The 22,582-nt window shown below is 40.9% G+C and overlaps 1 protein-coding gene across 2 annotated transcripts; it reads right to left on the reverse strand.

The window, feature by feature from the left end:
• Positions 1–4,708: 4,708 nt before the first annotated feature.
• SIAH1 (siah E3 ubiquitin protein ligase 1) lies at positions 4,709–22,344 on the reverse strand. Of its 2 annotated transcripts, none has more exons than XM_032195841.1 (2): positions 22,197–22,344; positions 4,709–6,024 (listed from the first exon to the last, which is right to left on the reverse strand). In XM_032195841.1, the coding sequence occupies exon 2, from the start codon at positions 6,020–6,022 to the stop codon at positions 5,174–5,176; it is 849 nt and encodes a 282-aa protein (XP_032051732.1). In that variant the 5' UTR covers positions 6,023–6,024; positions 22,197–22,344; the 3' UTR covers positions 4,709–5,173. The 2 variants fall into 2 exon arrangements, with proteins under 2 accessions (XP_032051732.1, XP_032051733.1); XM_032195842.1 differs by lacking the exon at positions 22,197–22,344 and adding an exon at positions 8,338–8,631.
• Between the last annotated feature and the right edge of the window lie 238 nt (positions 22,345–22,582).

Genomic DNA, 22,582 nt, shown 5'->3' on the forward strand with positions numbered 1-22,582 from the left:
GAACCCAAAACCGCATTTTATGGGCATACGCTACTACAAAGAACCTTGGGGAAAAAAACTTTTCTTCATAGTGGGTTTCAAGCATAAGCTGAAGTTCTTGAGAAATATTTGCTTACTTTATCTGGTATGTATTTATATAAATGTCAACAGCTGATTATATCTGTAAAGGGGGAAAAATCCCTAGACAGGGAATAGTATGCAATTTGTGTATTCAGAAGACACAAACTGCAGCAAATGCTGCCTAGCAAGAGGAGCTAATAGAGATGGGATGTCACCCTGATTTGGTGCAGTTTTCTTATTTAGGAAATAGCACTGAAGCAATATACTATGGAGCAGTGACATCACAGGAAAAACATTTTTTGAAATTTAAAAAAATACTTAAAGGATTTAACCAGATGCAATATAGTCTAAATTAAGTAAGTCCTTTCAGTACTCACAAGAGTTACAGCATGTAGCAATGTCAATGTAGATATCATTTTCAAAACTAAATACAGGAATGCATTAACTTTTGTCTAGGAAGGGAGACAATGCACTAAGGTTCACATATGCGAAGTGGTACTTACAGCACTGGAAGTGGGTGAAGTGTACTTGAAGACTTCGTGAGAAAGACTGAGCATGGTAACACTTTGGAGGGATGAAGTACACGTCCTTAATTCTTACCCAATACAGAACTGGGAATATTGATTCTGGGATGCTTGTTTAGACTCTAAAATTAAATCAATTTAAGCAATGTCAAGAAAATTACTGGATAGTTAAATTGCATTAGGTACTGCACACTGTGAATAATGTAAGGTTTGAGAAAGTGTGTCAGTATCCTATCTGAGCTGATAGCTTTGTCTCTTATCTTCCCTTGAATGCTAGAGAAAATAGAAATTTAACCTTACGTAAGCTACAATTCTTGAGTTTCTCACTGTTTTACACTAGGGTCAAGCACAAGAGAAAATCCAGTATCATAGTCCGTTCTTGCTCATTGATCCTGAAACAAACTCAAGTGTGCTTGAAACCAGTAAGTCAAAATTAGCAGCTTGTTTTGCTTTATTTTCCATAGGTACAAACAAAGCTGATTTACCTATTTACCTGGAACTTAACAGTAATTCTATTAATAAGTTTAGTGGGTATTTCTGCATCTGACTTATAAGATCTCAAAACTTTCACAGAAGACTTCATCTAATAAAACGTTTTAAAAAAACACCTTTGTTTTACTCTTTTAAGAATTAATTATACTCTTAAGTAATTCACTAGCTAAGTTCCAAGGTTAAGAGTCAACAAGGAGTCTTTATGATTTCTGCCTTACAGAATACTTGAACACAAAAAGTACAAAAAAAAAAAAAAAAAAGGGCAATCAGTAAAATAGCAGAAAGGAATGGTAACTAATATCCTGCTTGGCCTTCACTCAACACCAGTAGGGGAGAAAAAAAATGTTCTCTTTACCAAACTTAATTAATATTAAATAACAATCCTGCAGTACTTTATGCTAGTAAGAAAACAGATGTGCATGGAATTCCAGTGCAGTCTGTTTATACATATAGAAAAAATGCAGTTTTTGAAAGACAGTAAATATAGGGTGTTTTTTTTGAGGAAAAAAAAAAAAAAAAAAGGCTTCTACAGCAATTTCACTTCAGAAGAACAGGGAGTTGCTCCCCAAAAAAGTTGAGCAATGACTTTCTGCCACACCACTCCAATGTCTTGTCTACCTGGACTTTATCTAAAAGGTGAAAAATTTAATGTAACTCTAAAGATCTTTACCTGAATTTACTTAGAGATTTTCATGTTCCCACTTGTCACCACAAGAGGTGACTTGGTTATGTTACTTTGTTATTTTATCCTTTTTTAATATAACCTAAGCATTACCCATTATAACAGCAGATAATTACATTTAAGTGTATTTTATTTTCATGAAACACTCTAGAGAATAACAATCTGTGCAGCAGCAAACCAGAATATTAATGATCTTTTAAAGTAATTTTGATATACTAGGGATTATTCTGCTTTGCACTGACATTTAAGCAGACCTGATAATAAACATGAGCGTGTCCCTCAGAATATACTAGAAGGTAACTAAGTTTATCAAAGGTAAAAGTCAGCAGTGGTAGTTCCTTTCCTCTATCCACAGTCCACACTCTAAGTTGCTACAGGTAAAACTATCCCACTAGTGCAATTCATGCTTTTAATCATAGTGGCTTTGAAACAATTCTGAATAATGCAGTGGTATAGGTTAGCAATACAAAACAGTTCATTTGCTTCAATTTAAAGCAATATTGCAAACAAAAACCAATCAGACATGTCAAAACAGAATCCAAATATTTGGATTTGTCAAACATTTTCCTTTTAAGGCTTTTTGTTGTTTTCAAGGCAATGAAAAACAATGGAGGTAGTAATAGGGGATAAATATAAGATCTACTGCATTTCATCTATTAGAGACAACCTTGAATACTTTCCCAATACAGCAAAGAAAAATAGTACTTTCTAAAATAAATAGCTAATGCTAAGACATTGGCAGGCTTTAATACACCATTTATTTTAAATAAGGTAGTAAGCTGTACAGATTTTTAGTACGTTTTCTTTTTTCATATATAACAGAGCAAGGTTTACTTACCAGATCCTCAAACTACTTAGAGGAGACCCACTGAATTATGCTTCCAATACTTTTGAGGATCTGGGCCTATGTATAATTTGTTTAGTCATTCCATCCGATGATGGGCATCAAATGTTTCATACAGGTTTGTGTTGTTTTGTCTATTACACCAAACAGAGTACCAACTTACATCATAGTAGTAAGTCCACCGTATGTTAGTTGTGCTATAGCGTGTCATCTGTAAAACACGATGAAAAAACAGTCTGACCTTATCCATTAGCTTCTAAAGCTCATTACAAATGCCCTTTTTCGTCCCCTTCAGAATCATACTCTAAAGTTCCAGCCTAAACAAAAATCACTGTGTATCAGTGCAGAAAAGTTTCAAGATTCACAGTTCTTCTGGGGACACAACATGAGTACAGGCAGCAGCAATCTCAAGTAACTCACACACTTACACAGCTCTGTGACATTCCAGTTGCAACTATCAGGCTACTCAGGGCAACCCTTACAGGTTCTTAGCTAGATTTCCTTACAGAACTTGAGCCAAGAAGCAGATAACCTTGGCAGGTAAACTCCAGTCCAAGCCAGCCAATGAGGAGTGAATGAGGGTGAGCTGGTGAGTACACATATGCCTATACAATCTATTTGCGTATTTAGCTGAGTTTCTGTCAGTACACCAGAAGACAAAACTTGGGTAAATATAGACAAGCTTAATTAGGTGGGAGTAATTACTGAGTTCAGAAGACTGCAAACAATTAGTTGTCTATTTGGTAAATAAAAAAAATGCTAGATTGAAGGATTCGTTTTGAAACATCTATCCACTGTCACAGTACATCTTTTAACTGAAATCTGTGCAAAATTTTAACAGCCTAAGAAACAAATTATAAGTAATTTTTTTTCTTTCATTACACAAAACTAATTGTGGCTGTAGTAGTGTATGTATCCAACCTGAGGGGTTTTATGCTCCTTACCTGTACAACTACTTACCTTATGCACCAAAATAATATGAACAACACTTGACTTAACAAAGCAATTTCTGATAAGAAAGTTAAAGACAGTGCACAGTAAATAAACTGTATTTTAATGTGTTACAAAAGTAATTCATAGCCAGACTACCTCTCTGAACAGATGCCCATTACTACTAGGTTTGACAAAGATTTCCTTTAAATAGCTTAAGATGAAACAGCTTTTCACCTTATTCTTTTTTTCTGTCTCTCTGTTTTGTAACACAAATACCATTATACATTCATGGTTATTTTTTTCACATATAGGCAGTCTGCATAAAGCCCAGTATCCTACAAAAGCTTTTATGGCTGGTGAATCATACCTGTGAGAGATTACTTGTATCTGACTGTGTATCATCACTAAAACAATATACAAAAATCAGTTCAAGAAATTACTTTAGTAACAACCAAGAGACATGAGGACAAGAAATTGAGCAAGAGTAGTAGTCATGTGTCAAACTTTGAGCTAAAGCAAAAAGCAAAAAATTGAATTTTAATTTGCCAGGTATTCTTTTAATGAGAAATATAAAAAGACTGCAAACATCTCGTTCTGACTGCCCTTTTTTGTTGTTTTTTTTTTTTTTTTCCCCGCTTTTTTTTTTTTAAACAAATGGTCTGTTTTATAGTTACAAATACTGTGCAAGACAATACCTTCTTTGTACTGGAAAACCAACAAATACAAGGATGCAATTGAGTTTCTAAGCATCTCTAAATTTGAAACGTGATTTTTTTTTTTTAGTTTGGAAAAATCTTGGTAATTCATTTATGTTAGATCATAACTCAAAGTACAACAACATCTAGACCTGTTTTTAAAGGAGCTTTCTTTCCTGATATATCTTTGAACATAATTACTCCTTTCAAGTTCAATACATTCACAAAATAGCTCAGTTAAGAACAGCATCACCAATGAATTGACTACTGGAAAGAGACAAAATTTACCAAACATACAGAAATATTAATTTTACCATAGCAATTATGCATATCAAAAGATGACACCTGTAGTTAATTTTAAAAAGATACAAAAAAAGAGAAAAACCTGAATTACAGAAAAGAAAGTCATATTTATTTAATGAAAAACTAGAAGTTAATAAAAATTAGCAAATACACAAAAAATATACACAAACAGCAGCAATACTATGTAGTGACTTACAAAGGAGGGAGGGAGGGAGGAGGGGAGCGGGATGCAGCGGCCAGAGACCAAACCGCTCAACATGGCTTGTCAGTCAAAGGGGGAGGAAAAGAACACGAACAAAAACACGAAACAGTATCCTTTTCAACAGTACAATCAATCTACAAACAAGTTTTTAGAATTATTTTACAACATTTCCTGTAGAATCAATTCTGAATACAAAAGATGCCCATTTTGGGTGTATATATATTTTCAGTGGTTTACTGTTGACTTATTTTAAATATATTAGTGTTACTACATGCAACTGCTTCCTGTAATTTAACAGCCTTTCCTTTTATTTACCTTCATATGTCTATCCTCCATCTACCAAATAATTTGTCTGACAGTCAACGATGGTTACCCTAGTTTCTGCTAAGTTAAATGCAACGGTTTTCAACACTGGCCTGAAGAGGTTTGATTGCCATTTCAACACATTGATATAGTTACATTGATGCCTAAATTGCCATTTTCTGCAAAGAGCTGTGCAATGCTGGTGTCAAAGACTAGACAGTCACTATTCATAATGGCTGTTGCAATTCCCTCATGGATAGATCGAGGAGTTGCTTCCCAAGTCAATCGCCGCCTATGACCGTTTAACTCAAGTCGATAAGCAAAGTTTTCTGCTTGCTTGCGTGTTCCTATCAGCTGTACAATCGCAAAGAACTGCTGGTGACCATCATATTTTTCCTGTTTCTCCAATACTAACATGAAATGAAAGCCAAAACAAGACTGCATCATAACCCAGTCAACAGCACCAGGAAGATTAATGTCTGTAGCAAGGAACACTATATCTTCTCCCTGAAGTGTGGTAATTGACTTATGTTGATGCATCAGATGTGGCATTACAGCATCCAGAGAACCTTGCCATTTACATGAAGCACCAGGACATGGACAGGAATAAGGCCTAAACTCACACAGCTCCTCATGGTCTGCTTTTTCTGTGTGTGGCAAAGTTATCTCACATCCGGAAGAGGCATATTTACACGGGAATAGTACAGAATTGGCAACTTTCTCCATAGCCAGGTTACGAATGGAGCCCAGCGGGCCTCGGCAAGTTGGACAGCACGTAAGTTTGGGGCGACAGTTGCTACAAACAAGATGGCCACTCTGACACTGAAGAATTGGTGGCAGCACATAGTCAAAACAAACAGGACATTCAAAGAGACTAGCCAAGTCATTATTGGAAGCTGTAGTGCCAGTCAGTGCAGGCACCCTCTGTGATGGCGTACACTTTGAAGTACCTGTAGGTAGTGCTGTAGCAGTCTGACGGCTCATTTCTGAAAGAGAAGAGAGAAAAAAAGAATGAGGATAGAGTAGAGATTACAGCTAAATGCATTTTGTTTTCTTCTGCACACACTATTTCTTGATTTGCAAAGAAGTTTCAAAAGAAACTAGATAGAAATGGAAGCAAACCCTAAATATGTGATGGCAATTGTGGGTACTTTACATGTAGATTATCAGCTGTGCTCCACAGGACAGACAGATCTATGCCATGCAAATTTAACAAGGGACGAAATTCTGCTAATTACTCTGAAATGAAATTTACCTATTGGAAGCTGCAGGGTAAATGAGTAAAGATATGCTTAATGTACATTAAATCCTTAAAGTTTTTTTTTTGTTGTTTTGTTTTTTTTTTTTTTTGGGGGGGGGGAGTGTTTTGTTTTTTACTATTGCACTTTCAAAACATTCCATCCAGATTAGTTGAGTGTAACAAATGGGCACACTACACAACAATTCTCAAGCTGAATTTTAAGTTGCTGTGTATTTAGTAAGATGAGAAACTAGCCATTTTTAATGAACACACAAACTTCAAGATAGGACCTCTGTAATCCTGTTTACTGTATAAGCATTAAAAAAAAAAAAAAGTAACAAGGAAAAACACAAATAAGATCACTACACTGCTTTTTCCCAGGATAGGATATTGACTCATTTTCTTATTTTTAAGTCCTACAGCTTAAGCAGAGCTATTGCTTCCACTTGCTGAACTAAGCCATTTGCGAAAATACCAGAAAAGAAACACAAAACGTTTAATTGAATATCCCAAACAAAGAAATTCACAAGATGAAATTTGAGAATTAGTTTTAATATTTAAGTACTCAAGTATGCCCAGTACCTTGGGTACTGGCACTGTTTACAAAGTTTTACATTCAGTGGAACAGAACTAAAGTTCAATTTTTTCAGATGTCCCCAAACCGAAGTTAACAGCTGTCTGACCAAACAGTTCTCTCAAGGGTTCAACAGTGGTAAAAGTCCCGTATTTCTTACTGCATATGGATGCTACGCTTTGTACTGCACCCCCTCAACTCTCCTCCTAGTTGTGCAAAAGGAATCACTAGTAGTCCCAGGAAAAATAATCCCTCAATTTTGAAAAATTAACCTTAGGTTAAGTAAAATGCTATCCAAAATTGGATTTCATTACACAGTGACATTATTCTCAACCAACTGAAGTGTTTCTCTGCAAGTACACCAGCTCTGTACCCGTCATGTATGTATAAAGCTCTCAAAATAAACCTCATCTTTAATCTCCTTTGTATTTGACATGGGAATATTAGGCAATAGGCAAGCTTCCCATATTTAGAATCATTTCAACCACAAACAAACTTACTCATACTTGGACCAGATACCTCAACGCAGCATACTGTGCGTGCTCTTGCAAGACACACGTTATTCAGGGCATCAAGTGAACAAACAAAGAGATCCCAACAGGCAAAATAACTTATCCCTTGACGTTCACAAAGTAACCAACCATAGGCAGGCGATTTTACCCTTCTACAAAACCAGCTCTCTAATCCAGGCTAGTAAAACATGGGTGGCTAAGATTCGGTGTTCAGTTGCTGACTGTGTCTCACACACCCACTAGCAGCAGCATCTCACCCCTCCCAAGTCTCTTTCAACTCCAGCTTGTTGGACACACAATACCCAGTTCTCATCTTTGGAACTAAAGCCATACAATGGTTTGTGCTGCTGGACCTTAACTGACAGTGTGGAGATAGGAAAGGAATGCTTGTTTCTTTCGCCTTATTTTCCTACTGTAAGGCATTCTACTGAGATGGAAAGTCCAAGTTATCTGTGACAAATCAAATCTATGTTCTGGGGAAGCGATACTGCACCAGCTTGCTGCAGCAGAGGAATCCAAATGATAAGCCCCTATGACAACTGATCACTGCTGTTATTTTTCCCCAACACCCGTAGGTGGGAGACTCACAATGGCACCCTGCAGTTCTGTGGTCTAGGAGAACAAATTATACACAGAGAATGATTGTACACAGCAGAACAAACTCTTACCATGACATCTGCTTGGAAAGAGCTTAGAAATTGCATGCATATTCATACATAAAATTCTAAAAACATTTCCTTTCAGAAATTGCAAACGCATTTCAGAAAAGCTTGTGCACGCTTCATCTAACCTGAACCCACACATCCTGATTCAGGGATCCCCAATAACCCTCAGATAACACTGGTGAAAACCAGGGTGTCAGACCAGTTCCCTAGGCAGTCAGACTAGCTGGGTGAGCTTTGGTTTGCCTAATTACACCTCCCAGAGCCCATACAACAGTTAAATTAAGCAACCTACAAGCTTTGCAAAAGACCTTATGCGCAGAGGCACTTCCCACTTCAGCTTTCTAAGCTCCAGAAGCACTGAGGAAGATGAGAATTGTAGAGCCGTGCTTTACCACTTCTGTATGAGACCAGCCTTTACGCACAACTTCCACAACCAAGGGCCATCCAAATGAGTGGGGAATGGAAATGAGCAGGAAATCTGTGAACCAGACCATTGAGATTAACAAGCAAGGAAGAAACTGGATAAATCTATAGACTGTAATTTACCAAGCCTAGACCTGCCCAGAGCCTACATTTCCATCTCCCCTGTTAAGAGAAAAGATGAATAACGCATCATGACGGCAAAGAAGTTGATTGTTTATAGCTGTCTTAAAAGCTACAAGTTTATCACAAGTAGAAGTGTTAACAGTGTAACACAGTTAACCTCTATTCACCCCTGCTGAATTCCCCACCAAATATAATTACAAACCAAGTAAAACTGGAAATAAAGTTTAAAGGTATTTTTAGTTATAAAAGCCTTTCTATAGGTAAAACCAAAACAAACCGAGCTACATGCACTACTACTCTGTTCCTCCACAGTGGAGATAAGTCTCTGGGAAGCACTGACAACCTACAGAGTGCCGGGTGTGCGTCTGCAAAAATACTAGATCCCACAACACAAATTATTCGAATATTGTACAAATTTGTAAAAGTTCAGCCAATGGGAAGAGTGAAAGGGGAAAAATGGTATTTTAAGAATTCCTTGTTCTAGATCACGGAAGAGCAATGACCTTGGCAGAAGCAGCAGGCACCAACCTCTTGTGGAAACTCCCCTGCATCCCAAAATGCACCCCCCTGCTGTGCCATGGGCCAGGCCCCACCCCAAGCCCCAGTTCCCATGGAGCCCAGCAAGGCACAGCCCCGTGGCTGCAGCACCAGGTGCCCAAACAGCCACTGGGGCAACCTCAGGGCAGAGCAATGGGACAGCACCAGAGCACAGAGCACGGCTGCACAGGGCTCTGGGCCGAGGCAGCACTGTGGGGGTACCAGCTTCAGCCGAGGCGCGTTGCAATCAGTGGCTCTGGCAGCACACAAACTGAGGCGACAGCCATCTGGGTCAAGGAAGTCATCTTAATAACGCTTTCCTCCTGCTCAAAATTCCCATCCTGCTGAAGAAAGGCTGTGGAACCTTGTATCAGCCCTGTGACGTGCAAGTAGAGGCCACCTACCAAAAACGTCAGTAACTAACTAAATACCAGCAATGTTTAACAGTCACCGCCGTATGTGCAACACGTGACATCCCCACCTGTTACGAGTCAACAAAGTTTCTAGCCAAAGCAGGCATGGTTGAGAAAAGCCACAGAAATGGCCTTTGAGAAATTCACCAGGATCGCGCCCTGGAGTGCTGGACACAGGCCCTGGGCTCTCCCTCCCGCGGCTGTCCCATGAGCAAAGCCCCCAGCACCCCGCAATGCACCATCACCTGGGGCACGGGGCCTGCAGGGAGAGTCCATGCAGCCCCAGCAGGGCGAGAAGAACCACGGTGCGAACGGGAAGAGGTGAGGATCTGACAGGGCAAAAAGCTGGGCTGCAGTGCAGACAAGAGGGAAGCAGTTTCAAGAAAAGTTCATAAAGAGCATGGATCTCACATGCCATGGCAGTAACGGCACCGTACGCGAATAGATTGACACCAGCTCAGCTTCTCACCTTTCAAAGGCATTAGCTCCAGACCCATCCTTGAAACTAAATCTCTCCCATCTCACTGAAATAGAGGGCACCTTCGACAACTTCAGGTTAACGCCAGCCACTTCTGAAATATCTTCACTCATTTTGAACAGATTAGACTTGGGGTTAGTATTTTAAATTCCTTTCGAGAGGGTGACTGAATATGAGTTTTGGGAAAAAAAGAAAACACCACAAAACCCACAAAACTTCATATAATCATTTTAATGGCTGGGACAGAAAAAAAAAATCTAACTGTATAATGCTGAAAGAATGGTTCAAGGACAGAAAAAATGCCTTATCACAAGTTTCTAGATGTGATGCAATAAAATCTTTCTTCAATCACATTCAGAACTAATTGAATCCAGAGACTCGCATTCAAAATTTATAAACTCTTAATGCCTTACGGACATCAACAAGATAATACAAAATCTTTTAACTTCTTCAACTGTACAATCATATTTGAAAATTAGACTTTTTTTTTTAATACCCATTACAGAGCACTGGAAATTAGATCACTTCATAACAACGTTTGAACTTGTGGCAAACACTGACAGTTTACTCTCTGAGATGCTACATCAGCCAAAGAATGTCAAAACCCAAAGGCTAAATGAACTGCTGAAAATAATGATTAGACTAGTCTAAATAATAACACGAAAGTAGATACAGAAAAGTTACAGAACATCATGAGAAATTTGTACGATATAATATCTGTAACATCTGTAAATATTACAAGCAACAAATTAAAAAGATTCAAAACCCACCAATATTGCCCTGGTGGCAGAAGGAAGGTTTACTGAACGCAAGAGCAGCATGTGTGCCTATTTAGCAAAAAGGATGGTGCACGTGTGTGTATACACATACACACCAAGTACGTAATCTCATACTCAAGTAACTCCAAGTGTTACTGATACAGAAAACCCAAGTGAATATTATCTTAAGAATGAAGGTAATTAAAAAGCACACTTTGTTCCTATTAAAAAGGGGCACCCTTTTAAGTAGGGAACTTCCTTGCCATTTTTAAAGTGGCACTAGGTTAATTTCATATTAAAAGTCCTTAGGACACTGCACTTTTGTTCCATGGCTGCCCAATTATGAAAAAGTCTTAATCCACTGGGGATAAAGACTCTAGGACTACAGCACTATGTACAAGCCAGTTCCCCAACTGCATGTGCTTAGTATTTCTGAAAATAATTTTCCAAGCAATTTATCTTTCCTCTGTCCCCTCTCTTGCACTCATATTAGCCCAATGTACAGCAAAACAGAAGGGAAAGAGGTTTTGGCAGGCTCTATTGAAAATACCATACATTGCCCTCACCACCACCACACCTCAGCAGATACATACGGCACAAAATGTATTATGCACAAGTATCTCAGAGAGTAACTTCAAAGTATTTGTTGTTTGTTGTATTTGTAAAGTATTTGTTGTTTGGGGCCCATTTTTTTCCATTTTGAATTCTGCAAAACTTTAGATCACAAAAAGCCTGGCATAGTTAATGTCAAATGTATGGCTCCCTATGGAAACCTGACACTGTTAGACACAGAAGTACATCGCTGCTCACACAGCCTCTGTGCGTACTGACCTGCTTCAAAATCTTAGAAGCATTTACAGTTCATGACATAAATTATTAATCAACTACATAACCCAATTTAATCTCCATCTACTGTTTTTAATTTATGAATTAAGAATTTTTACAACCCTTACAGACACCGTTTGCTTCGGTGCCCTTAACGATACTCTATTTGTTATTTCAGACACCTCAGGGCTGCTCTCCATAACAACCAAAAGCCAGAACAACCCAATCTAACAGTGTATTTTAAGCCAATACAAAAATTAAAAATAATAAAAAGGGCAGATCTCATGATTATTTCATTTTGGAAATGAAAATTAAGATTCCAAATTCTTTTCCAAGTGAATTTTGGAAAGTATCACCTCTCCAGCTCACCTCCTTGTCACACAAGGTTACTGTAATTTCCACTGCCTTGCAGTGACCCCATCTCCCTGAATTGCAGATACTTATTTCTTGCCTCCAGAAAGCAGCTCTCTACAGACACCTCCTTCCAATCATCAGGAAAGGAAACCCCCATGGATTTACAGTCATGGGACCGGTCATGCTCTTTGTGGCTACATCTGCAGCGAACCACCAGACCCTAACCCTCAGCACATGCCTGATGCTATCGAGTCTGTCCTCTTGCACAGAATGCTATCACCAGTGAGTCACTACTAGTGGGCAATCCAGATCGTCTCCAAATTCAGCACACGTTACGTAGCAGATGAAAACAGCACTGTGTAAACAAAATCAGCATATTATTACGCCCATTAAATTATAGCGACCTGTTTCTAATCCAATACAAAAACTTGAGCCTCGGCCAGTGTTGTTAATATCCATCATTACTATTCTGGCATAGATAGCAGAGGAGTTGAACATCCAGCCAGAAGGTGGCCTATTTCTATCTGCCAAAGATTTTCTTCCCAACAACCTTATAACGTACAATTAGGAAGGAAGAACATCCTATAGAAGATGTACAACAACCACATAAAACTTTAGCATTCATTTTTAAATGCAAAGAACTTCATCAACTTCAAGAAGCGAATAACCCATATTCTGCTAGCCTGGGATATCAGGCTAAACTGTTGGGATAATTCCAGTCTTGCAATGAAAGATGAGCTCAGAAACAAAGTACACAGAGAATAAATCACTCCAAATTTCATTCTAGAATGAAAACTAGAAATGTCTAATCAATAGCAAAAAAACTAAGTCTGGCCCACTCACTGTACTACATAATCAGAGAACATCCCAGCTCTCACGGGTCTTATAGTAATGCTTAGAACTAAATAAGAAAACGTGTTTCTTTGTAAATTCAGACCATCAACACAGTATTATAAAGCAATACATGACATTTATCTCTCCCTCCTTTTGAGCTTGGAAGGAGAAAGCTAAGGGAACTATAAAGGACGTTTCTGAAAATTCAAGCTAGACCAAAAGCAATTTATCAAATGCTGCCACTAGAAAAACAAAACAGTGATACGTTAAACAAACTGGTATAAGCAACAATAGCAAAAATGATTGATCTTTGGCAGCCTATTGGAATAAAATAAAGTTAGGCTAGCGAAACAACTTCTTCCATTACATATAGCTACAAATACGGAAGAAAAAGAACCATTCTTTAAATACAAATCAAAAGCAAATGCTTGCATTAAAAGGCTGTTGACCATTTCCACATGACAGTTTATCATAGTTTTCCTTTTCCAAAAGGAGCAAATAACTTAGCTTGCTGATACTGCAGAACACCCCCACCTACCACAGAGGCGTCAGGATGGTGATACAGAAACGCTGTACAAAGATGCTCATTCTTGCATTGTACCTGAAGTGGGGCTCTGGGACCAAAACCCTCCTCTTTTCTCAGCTCACCAGCTCTGTGTCCTCCACATCAATACCACCAGGCAGAAGCCAGAGCATTCCTTGACAGAGGACACCTGAACGTCCAGCATGCCTGCACCTGGAACCTGTCCCATGCTAGCCTCCTCTAGATACCACACCAGAAGTGCTTTTCTGCAGTCTGCCAGAGCTTGAGCACAGTACTGCTGAGATAAAGCAGAAGTACTGATTTCAAAATAAAGATCATGGCAGAAAACACAGAATCTAACAAAATAAAGACAAACTTCATATGAAAATACATACAACTCTACAGAAACAACAAATATCAGGGAAAACAGTTTTATTTTTTTAGTAACATTTTGTTTCCTTTTACTGTGCACATAGCACTCCATCGGGATCCTCTTCCAGCAGTAACTCTGAACACTCATTTCTACAAGCACAGGTAAATAGTTACCTTTTTAAAAGTTCCAGGCTTAGCACACTGCAATAAAAAGGCGGGCAGGCATACAAGGTGGCCAGCTACAAAGCAAGTTATTAACAGCACCAGGAAAAAAAAGCAAGTTATTTTTCATGCTGTAACATATGCCGCCACCCAGAAGCATCTAAAGCAGGAAGCATTTAATTCTGCTTTATGAGATATCATAGCTGGACTCTGTATACAAGTTAAGACAAAAACAATAACACACAAAACAACAACTCTGTAAGCATTAACAACAAATCCTACCAAGTATGGCAATTTGGGGGCTGTGTTTCTGTCCTCAGTCTGACTTTGCAAAAACTATATTCTTCGCTGTATACTGTAATTGCCATGCAATATTGCATCACCATTCCTGTGTCTGTGGCAGACACGGGGAAGAGGGTGTGGTATGGAAGTGCCTACCTTAATTCAATAAAGCGCAACGAAAAGAAATACCTGTACTCTGAGGTGCTTTCACATGCAAAGTCTTCCAGAGATAACTATTCCAGTTTAGATTCCAGATCTGTTTTATGCTCAGTTACTTTCCTACATAACTAAATAGGGAGCAGACCATCAGAATAACCAGACCTGATGAAAGAAAAAGTCATGGCCCACAAGAGACCGATCCCAACGCAGACAGCTGCTTTGCAGGAGGAGTCAGAACACAATTATGTATATAGACTATTTTTTGTGAAGATCTCTCTATTTTGTGCATTGCGTAGGTTCATACATATTTCCATCTCAGATAATAATCTATCCCTGTGATCTTTAATCTGTTCTGAATTGCTGTATGCAGGGCTGCGCCCTGGAACACAGTGGAGCCCTCTGAAGAATTGAAACGTGGCCTGTGGAGGGTGAACATGCATGGGAGGGCTTCGGGAACTGAGAGCAGAGATCTTTGTGCCACAAGGTACATCAAACACGAACTCATGCATAAGGAGAACATCCAAGTTCCGCAGATCCCATAGCAGTGGCACTGGAGGCTGATTTACAGATTTGATTCTTTCGCATAAAAACAGATGTCCATCCATACAGGAGGACTGAATCAAACACCAGATTTCAGTTTTCCCTTTTTCAGTGACTTGTTTTTTCCCTGCTCATTAGTTTTGAATCAACTGTTTCTGTGGTACTGTAGCACAGGGATTTGACCGTCACCATTAACAGCCTTTTTTTTTTTTTTTTTTTTTAATTAATTATAGCAATGTTACCTGCATTCTCAAACTTGACTACTGGTGAGTTACCACTGTCATATTTGGATCCAGAGCACCAGCGCTGCTGTCCCTAGCCCTGCAGAACATGCTTCCCATGAAAACACGAGTTAGAACATGGCTTTATCTCACGAATATGAGCACTCTTCAGCCAGCACTATCAACCTGAGGCACAGCAACCATATGCTATGAACTGCTGACTTCACAGACCACCACGTTACACAAGAAGATTCAGCATTCCTTGAAACCTGAAAAGCAGAATTAGTGGTACTAGAGCAGTCTGCGGCATGGGAAACCTGCGTTTAGTTCCTGCTCTGTCACAAGTTTCTGAGTCACCACAGGCAAGCACTTCCCTGCCTGTTCAAGATTTTAAAACACTGTAAGTAGCTGCAAGTCTCAGACACCAATGCAAAAGGGAATGAACTAACACGGTAAGGATACTAAATTTACTCTGTAGACCCTTTTCAAATTCACTTCAGGTTAGTAGTAACTAAACATTATTACATGCTAAGTGGCACTACGTTAAATTATTTTTAAATTATTTTAACATCTCAAACTTTAAAGTCAACAATAGCCAAACTGTGATCACTCCTTACTTTCCAGAGAAATGGTTCAAGTCCTGCTCACATATGGAGGCTTCTGTTCCTTCCAGTATTTTCTACATCAAGAGACAAATTAGAGATGAGACTTTTGCAACACCCTTCTCATTAATTTTATTTTACCTAATCTGAAGGCCTTCTTCCATCAACTCCACATTAACATCCTATGCAGAACAAGTAATAGAAACCTCTCTTTAGAGGAATCCTTCTGTTACCAGAAAATTCTCACAACTTTCCCTGTGAAGATCCAACCACCCAGCTTTTGAAGCAAATGTTTCATATTCAGCAGAAAAGGAGCTCTCAGGCGAGAGAATTACATTTATTTTCTTATATTCCCATTAAATTCTCTTCAGATTTATCTAAATCACAAAAAACAAAATGGGCTATTTTATGTATTCTTATTGCCTGGGAAATGCTTCATGGCATACAAAATTAAAATCCAGCCATAATCACTCTGAAGTCAGGCTTGAGTCTGTATCAGAAAATAAAACACAAGATATTACACATGCTTCAGAAATGACAGGCACAAATACATCTTTCTTCCACTTCATGCTCCCTTTCTCAGCACTTTCTAGACGCAAACATTACTACATCCTTCTCTGCAAAATACCATCCCCTCTTCTGTTACGTAGTTAAAGCAAAACTTAAGTCTATGTTGCAGTGCTTGATCTGGAACACCAAATCCTAACAATGACTCATTAAAGCATAACTGTAAACTTCAGTATTTTTTAAAGTTTTTCTTCTACAAGAGTGTTATAAAAAATGTGTCAGGCCAGAAGATCAAGCATTCAGGAATCAGTTAAGAACAAAGTTACGTAGGTGACTCTCCTCTGCATATGAAGGAACAACCTTCATGAAACAATCTTTTCCCCCTGCTCAACTCATTTGGCAGAAGAGCATGTGTATACACATGGAAGAAGTACAATTGCACAAAGAACAGCAGTTTTTCTTTAAATTGAACACCTGATTTAAAATAAAACCAGGGCAGCAGCTGTTTTTGACATGCATCAAAATGCTCTTAAAATTACTGCTTCACAGGTGCTGTTTTAGAAGAATGTCCATCTAAAGTTCTGTTATGAAATGCATACTTTTATTTGTAAAACATCGTTTTTAGTGGTATTAATGATATATTTGACCTAGCACAAAGCCAAACTAAAATTTTACAGTACACCATCAACATCTGCCAGCCAAATTATCCCCTAGTCACACCTGTGCAACCAGTCTTCAAATTACATCCTTGGCGTACTTGCATAATCGCACAGATATCAGCCGTGGAGAGCTGAGCCACACACAAATCTAACTCTCAACTGCATTGACACTTTCACGCTCCAGAATGGGAGGAAAATTCCTGTGAATTAAACTCACTTCGTAACTCTAATGATTTTATATATATACACACATGTATATGCGTGAATATTTTTCAAAATCAATACATAGAGATCATAGTTATATTAATTCAGTAATCAAAGGATTAGCTAGGAAGAGCATTTTCACTGCTTTTAACTGTAAAAACTCACATCAATTAAAAAAAAAAAAAAGATTTAATTAAACAAGAGAAGTTTACCACATGTACCTTAAAATGGGATAATATGTGTCAACACTCAAATGTATATGATAGTATGCTGCAAATATGATCTCCAAAACAACACTAGATAAATTAAGAAGATACCTGATCCTAAGACTAGCAAATTCTGAGGCCTATGTCTGGTCAAAACAACCTACCAGCACCACCAAGAAGGTCCATTTTCATAGACCAGATACCTGGAGTAAGGTCCGGGTGCTAAGCTGATACAATGAGTTATAGACGCTATTTTTTCAAAGAGAAAGTAGCAGTGTTACACACTTTAAAGGCTATTAAATATCTTAATAGCACTTTTACGAACTGCTCAGTTACATATTTGTTAAGAGCCTTCAGATAGCATTACAAACAATTAAAGAAAATGGTTTATCTACAGTACAAAGAACACTCCACCAGATACAGGCTCCATGGCTCCAGACACGTGCACACAGCGTGTCAGAGTGCAATTCCACCATTTCTGCAAGAAACAAAAGCAAGCTGCCACCCAAAGGGACGGCTGTGCCGCCTGTCTTTCACACACTGGTCTCCTCTCTCTTTAAGGTAACGCATTCAGTAAAATCAGTCTTGCACAGCTATGTGAGTGCTTACACTGGCACAAAGAAGACACCAAAAACAAGCCAGCAATGGAGGGCAAGACTCTCGGCTGTAAGCCTGCACTTAGACCGACCCCACGTGCTCCTAGGAGAGAGGATGACTTCTCTTGCAGCAGCACTGGCTCTTATGTTGCCATGCCGCAAGCTGTTCTGGGAAGCAAACCAGGTAATAGTTACCCATTTCTCACAGGTGACCGATTAGTTTTCAACTAAACCTGGAACTGAAACAGGCCTGTTTCACATTCACGTTGGTGCCAGCTTCACTGCCAGCGATAACACCACTGTTATCACAGTAGCATTATCGCTGGCGTCCTGCACGGAGAGACTGTCTTCAGGTGCTGCAGAACCGTGCCCTCAGCGCACGCCAGCTAGCTCAGCACTACATCTTCTGCTACTTCTTTTCTAGCAGTGATGTGTCAACAGCAACTTATCGTGTCGTTTAGAAATAAAGCTATCTGACTTCATATCACTACCGACATCACATCATAGCATAAAGCAACATGTACTGAGATTTACAAACCAACTTATAAACCTAATTATTTCAGTTATCAACCCCTTACAAAAAGTAGAAAACACAGAACCTTTTCTCATAACAGATCTGTGATACAGAGTCAAAGAACAAGATATGCCTTTAAATACACCTACATTTCTAGGCTAAACATCCAGCGATTTTTACATAAATGAATTTATTTTCAGGCTTTCCCTCCTCTAATTTAACACCAAGTTGCTTTAAAATACTCCTCCTCTAGTCAAAACCTTTTCAATCTTTTGACAATCTGCACGTTAGAAAAACTTAACATACAATTTTCCTTCATATATATTTTTCCTTTGACATATTTCATCTGAACATGTGTTTGAGAATAACTCTTAAAAAGCATGACATTGTAAATGCTCCTCCTTGACAGCACTCAAAATACAAACACTGGAAAGCCACTTCAGTCTTTCAAAGACTAAATGAATTTTTGCTCTGTTTAGCTCTATGCGTGAGAAATGTAGGAAGGAATATCAAAATATGAATTGATAGATTTTTATACCACAGACACCAAAGTTCAAAGAATTACTGTTTCACATTAAAGGAGCTGATAACTACTTCTCTAAGCAACAGAAGCTACTGTAACACACTGCTTTTCATGTCTCAGTAAGGTCACCAATTGTTATAAGAAAAGAAACAAACAACTGTTTCTAGGTAAAGCAAACAAAAACTGAAATGGTTGACAACAACTGTCAGTAGGTGAATTTGCTGCTCTAGATCAATTTCCCTACAGAAATATGTATACAGTATTTCTTTAATGCATTTCCTGATGCAAAAAGGCAAATATAATTGTCACCACTCAAATATTTTACTTCCCTACTGAAAGCACAGCCCATCTCAGCTTCTGTGCTCAGCTCTCAGCACTATGCTTCTACAAAGAGAAACAAGTCAAAATCAGAAACGCACCATTTGGTTAACTGTAATTATCTAGCACTTTATCAGATTAAAGTACTGTATTAGTAACCAAATCTCTCATTACTCCTGTAATAGCATAAAGAATCACCATTTTATAGATTAACTCAAACCGGAATATACTTAAAATAGTTGTCCAGGGCTTTACAGAAACACAGCAGGCTCTCTGGCCTAGAACGTGTGTGTTACGTGTGTGTGTGTGTGTATCTATAAGAAGTGTGGCATAAAACTAGAGAGTATTAATGGAAGCATTAATGACAGGTTTTGTCTTCTTTACCGAGCATAGCTCACATCTGAACACTGTGTAGCACGGTAGCAAATAACCCCAAGTCAATGACTTGGAAAGATCTGTTACAAACAGTTGGGAACTAAGAGGAAAAACTCGGGTAAACCTGCAATACCAAGTCACGGTGACCAGTATTTGTCTCCCTCTCTCTCTCTCTCTCTCCATTTCTAGTCCACCACGTGATATCACACACAGAGAACACAGACCCAAATTGCATTTCTGTCCTGACACTGTTTAAGATGTTACCAGTATGTGCACTTTGAAACAGTATAAATTGCCTATGTTTTCTTATTAATGCAAAACATTTTATTAAAGGTAAAAATGTCTTTACTTGCAGCGTATTTCTGCTAGTGCTAAAAGGGATATCTCCTACTATTTCTTTATCCCCACAAATATTTTTCACTTTTCTTAATGTCATTTTTCCTTAAAAACAAAAAATAGCCAGTAACATGATGTCCTGCATATACAATGTTCATGCTTAATAGAGCAAACTTCAGAGAAGAAATCCTGAACTGTGGGCCTTAACTGATGGCTGAGATGACTAGCGCTTGCTGGTGCCCTCACAGGGTACTTCACTGCCACTGGAGCACTTAACCAGGGATTCAGGGAACTCTGCAGTCAACAGCTGGAAACACCATTTTTACCTCAGCTGTTCGCAGGCTGGGAACGTGCACCACAACTGCATAACCGAGTTCCTTATGTGTGTCCAGAGTTTCAGATACTGTTGATGTACCTTGATCCTTCTGGTTCAGCTTAGCTCTCAAAAATGAGACAACCACTAAAGCAAAACACCCAAGGATAACATATTTGGCACAACTTAGTCCAACTTCTAAAGCTAACAGTTAGAAGTGCAGAAACAATGTTACAAGCAGAAAAATAAAACAAAGTTATTTTAATTTACAATTAAGAACGCCACGTTTCTCGTAAGAGTTGTAAGGATAGTCTTCCAAGATGTTTCATGTGAATACCAGAGCTCGTGAAACTGTCCCACTCGATTTCTTTGAATGTTCAGACCAGGACAAGTTGCTTCTGATACAAACTCACCCATTCTCCCCTCTCTTGTGCATTACAAGCAGGTGTCTTTGATATCCGACTAGTAATACTTTCTCAGTTTGCACTAAGCAGACAACAGCAATAATGCTCGTGCTTCAGTACAGAAAGCACTTCAGCTATCTAAAATATTTACTTTCCTTAGTTCACACCTAGTTGGCTGGAGCCACTGGATTTCTGAGCTAACTCCTCTAGTACAGTCCAATACTACAGTATTAGAACCCTACCAACACAACCGATAAATTAATGGACACTGTACTCTGTGCATGCTTTCAGGATGCAAATACTCATCATCTCATCAGTATTAGCATTCTTAGGTCACAACAGGCTCCTAGAAGTATACTAGCGAAAGCTCTTACCCTTGTGCTTTCCTGCACTTCTTGCTACTGTGAAAAGTGCTGAAGGCAATTACAAATGTGAGTTTCCACTGCAGTTTGTGTAATTATTGTTTCTAGCACTCAGTTTCAACATCAGTGTTGCAGCATAGAACAAGTGATAAAACCTGATCCGATCCAATTTCTTCTTTAGAAGTTGTTTTCTGCAGCAGAGACCTAGCCCAGAGGTCTGAATTTCACCCTAATATCAGCCTCAGTGTTGGAGCACCTGTACTCCAGTACCCCAAATCCTGAAGACCAGCTGGAAGATCTCAGGGCTGAGAAGAGCCCCTTCCCTTTTTCCTCCCCCTCTGGAATGCACCGTGCTCGCCTCAGAGCTTAGGAGCGAGATAAAGAGACAACTGAAACCCGGCTCCTGCATGTGGAACGTCCCGTGTCCTTCATGACCTAGTCCAATTAGCTACGAGCCTCCTAATATCCACTCATCTGCCACCTTAAACAAATTAACTCACTTTATCTATTTATTTAGCGCGTAAGTAAACGGCTCGTTACAGAGGGACGGCAGCGTTCACCGAGACTGCTTGAAACAGAGCCGGGGCACACCGCAGAGACACGGCGCAGCTTCAGAGCAAAACGTGCGTCGGCAATAGGCGAAAGGGCCGCGAGCGCAACGCTGGAGAAGTCACTGAGCTCCCCTCCCCGCCGCGCCGCGCTGCCCAACACCCGCTATTGTTTCCCAGCCGGGGGTAACCCGGGGGGGCGCAGGGGCCGGAGCCGCGGCCCCCCCCCCGCCGTTGAGCTGGGCGGGCGGCACGGCCCCGCCGGGCTGCAGCCGAGGCGGCGCGGCCGGGCCCGGTTCCTCCCGCGGCCGCTTCCCGCAGCGCCTGGGCCGGGCGCGCAGGCCCCGGGCCGGCCCCCGGCCCCCGCTGACCTTGGCCGCGCCGCTCCGCTCGCACAAAGCGCGGCCGGGCCGGGCCGGGCCCACAAAGGGGCAGCCCCGGGCGCGCAGGCCCGGGCCCGGCCTCCGCCCGCCGCACAATGGCCTCGCTCCCTCCCTCCCTCCCCGTCCCCTCAGGCCCGGCCGGGCGGCAGCAGCGGCAGCGGCAGCAGGGCCCCGCCGCCCGCCCGGGCTGCGCTTAGGCCGCGCCGGGGCCTCGGCCCTGAGGCTCCCCCGCGCCGGGGCCTCGCGCGGGCAGCGGCCTGCGGGGCCTCCCCGCGCCTCCCCTCCCCTCCCGCCGCCGCCGCGGGCCGCTCACCTGCGGGCGCCGGGCTGGGCGGGACCCCGCTGCGGCGGCCTGGCTCCGCGGATGGCGACGGGGCTGCGCGGCTCTCGCCCAGACGCTGGTGCCCGGCCCGAGCCCGCGGCGCGCTCCCAGCCGCCCGACGAGACACCGCCACGGGGGCGCGCCAGCTGCGGCGGAGCTCGGCTGCCTCCCTGCCTGCTGCTGCCAGGCGCGCTCCCGAGGCGGGCGGGCGGAGGCGCGCGCCCGGCGGCGTCCCCGTTCTTCCCCCCTCCTTCCCCTACCCCCGCCCCCGCCGCCCCGCGCACGCGCACCCGGCGGCGCCGCGCGGCCCGTGCTTGCCCCGCTGCCGGCACGGGGCCGGCGGCGCCGGGGGAAACAAAGGCCGCGGCCCCCCCTGA

The sequence above is a fragment of the Aythya fuligula genome, chromosome 12, assembly GCF_009819795.1.
Source record: "Aythya fuligula isolate bAytFul2 chromosome 12, bAytFul2.pri, whole genome shotgun sequence".
Classification (NCBI taxonomy): Eukaryota; Metazoa; Chordata; class Aves; order Anseriformes; family Anatidae; genus Aythya; species Aythya fuligula.

Coding starts and splice junctions, on each gene's coding strand:
- SIAH1 (XM_032195841.1), bottom strand. CDS start 6,022: ATGAGCCGTCAGACTGCTACAGCACTACCTACAGGTACTTCAAAGTGT.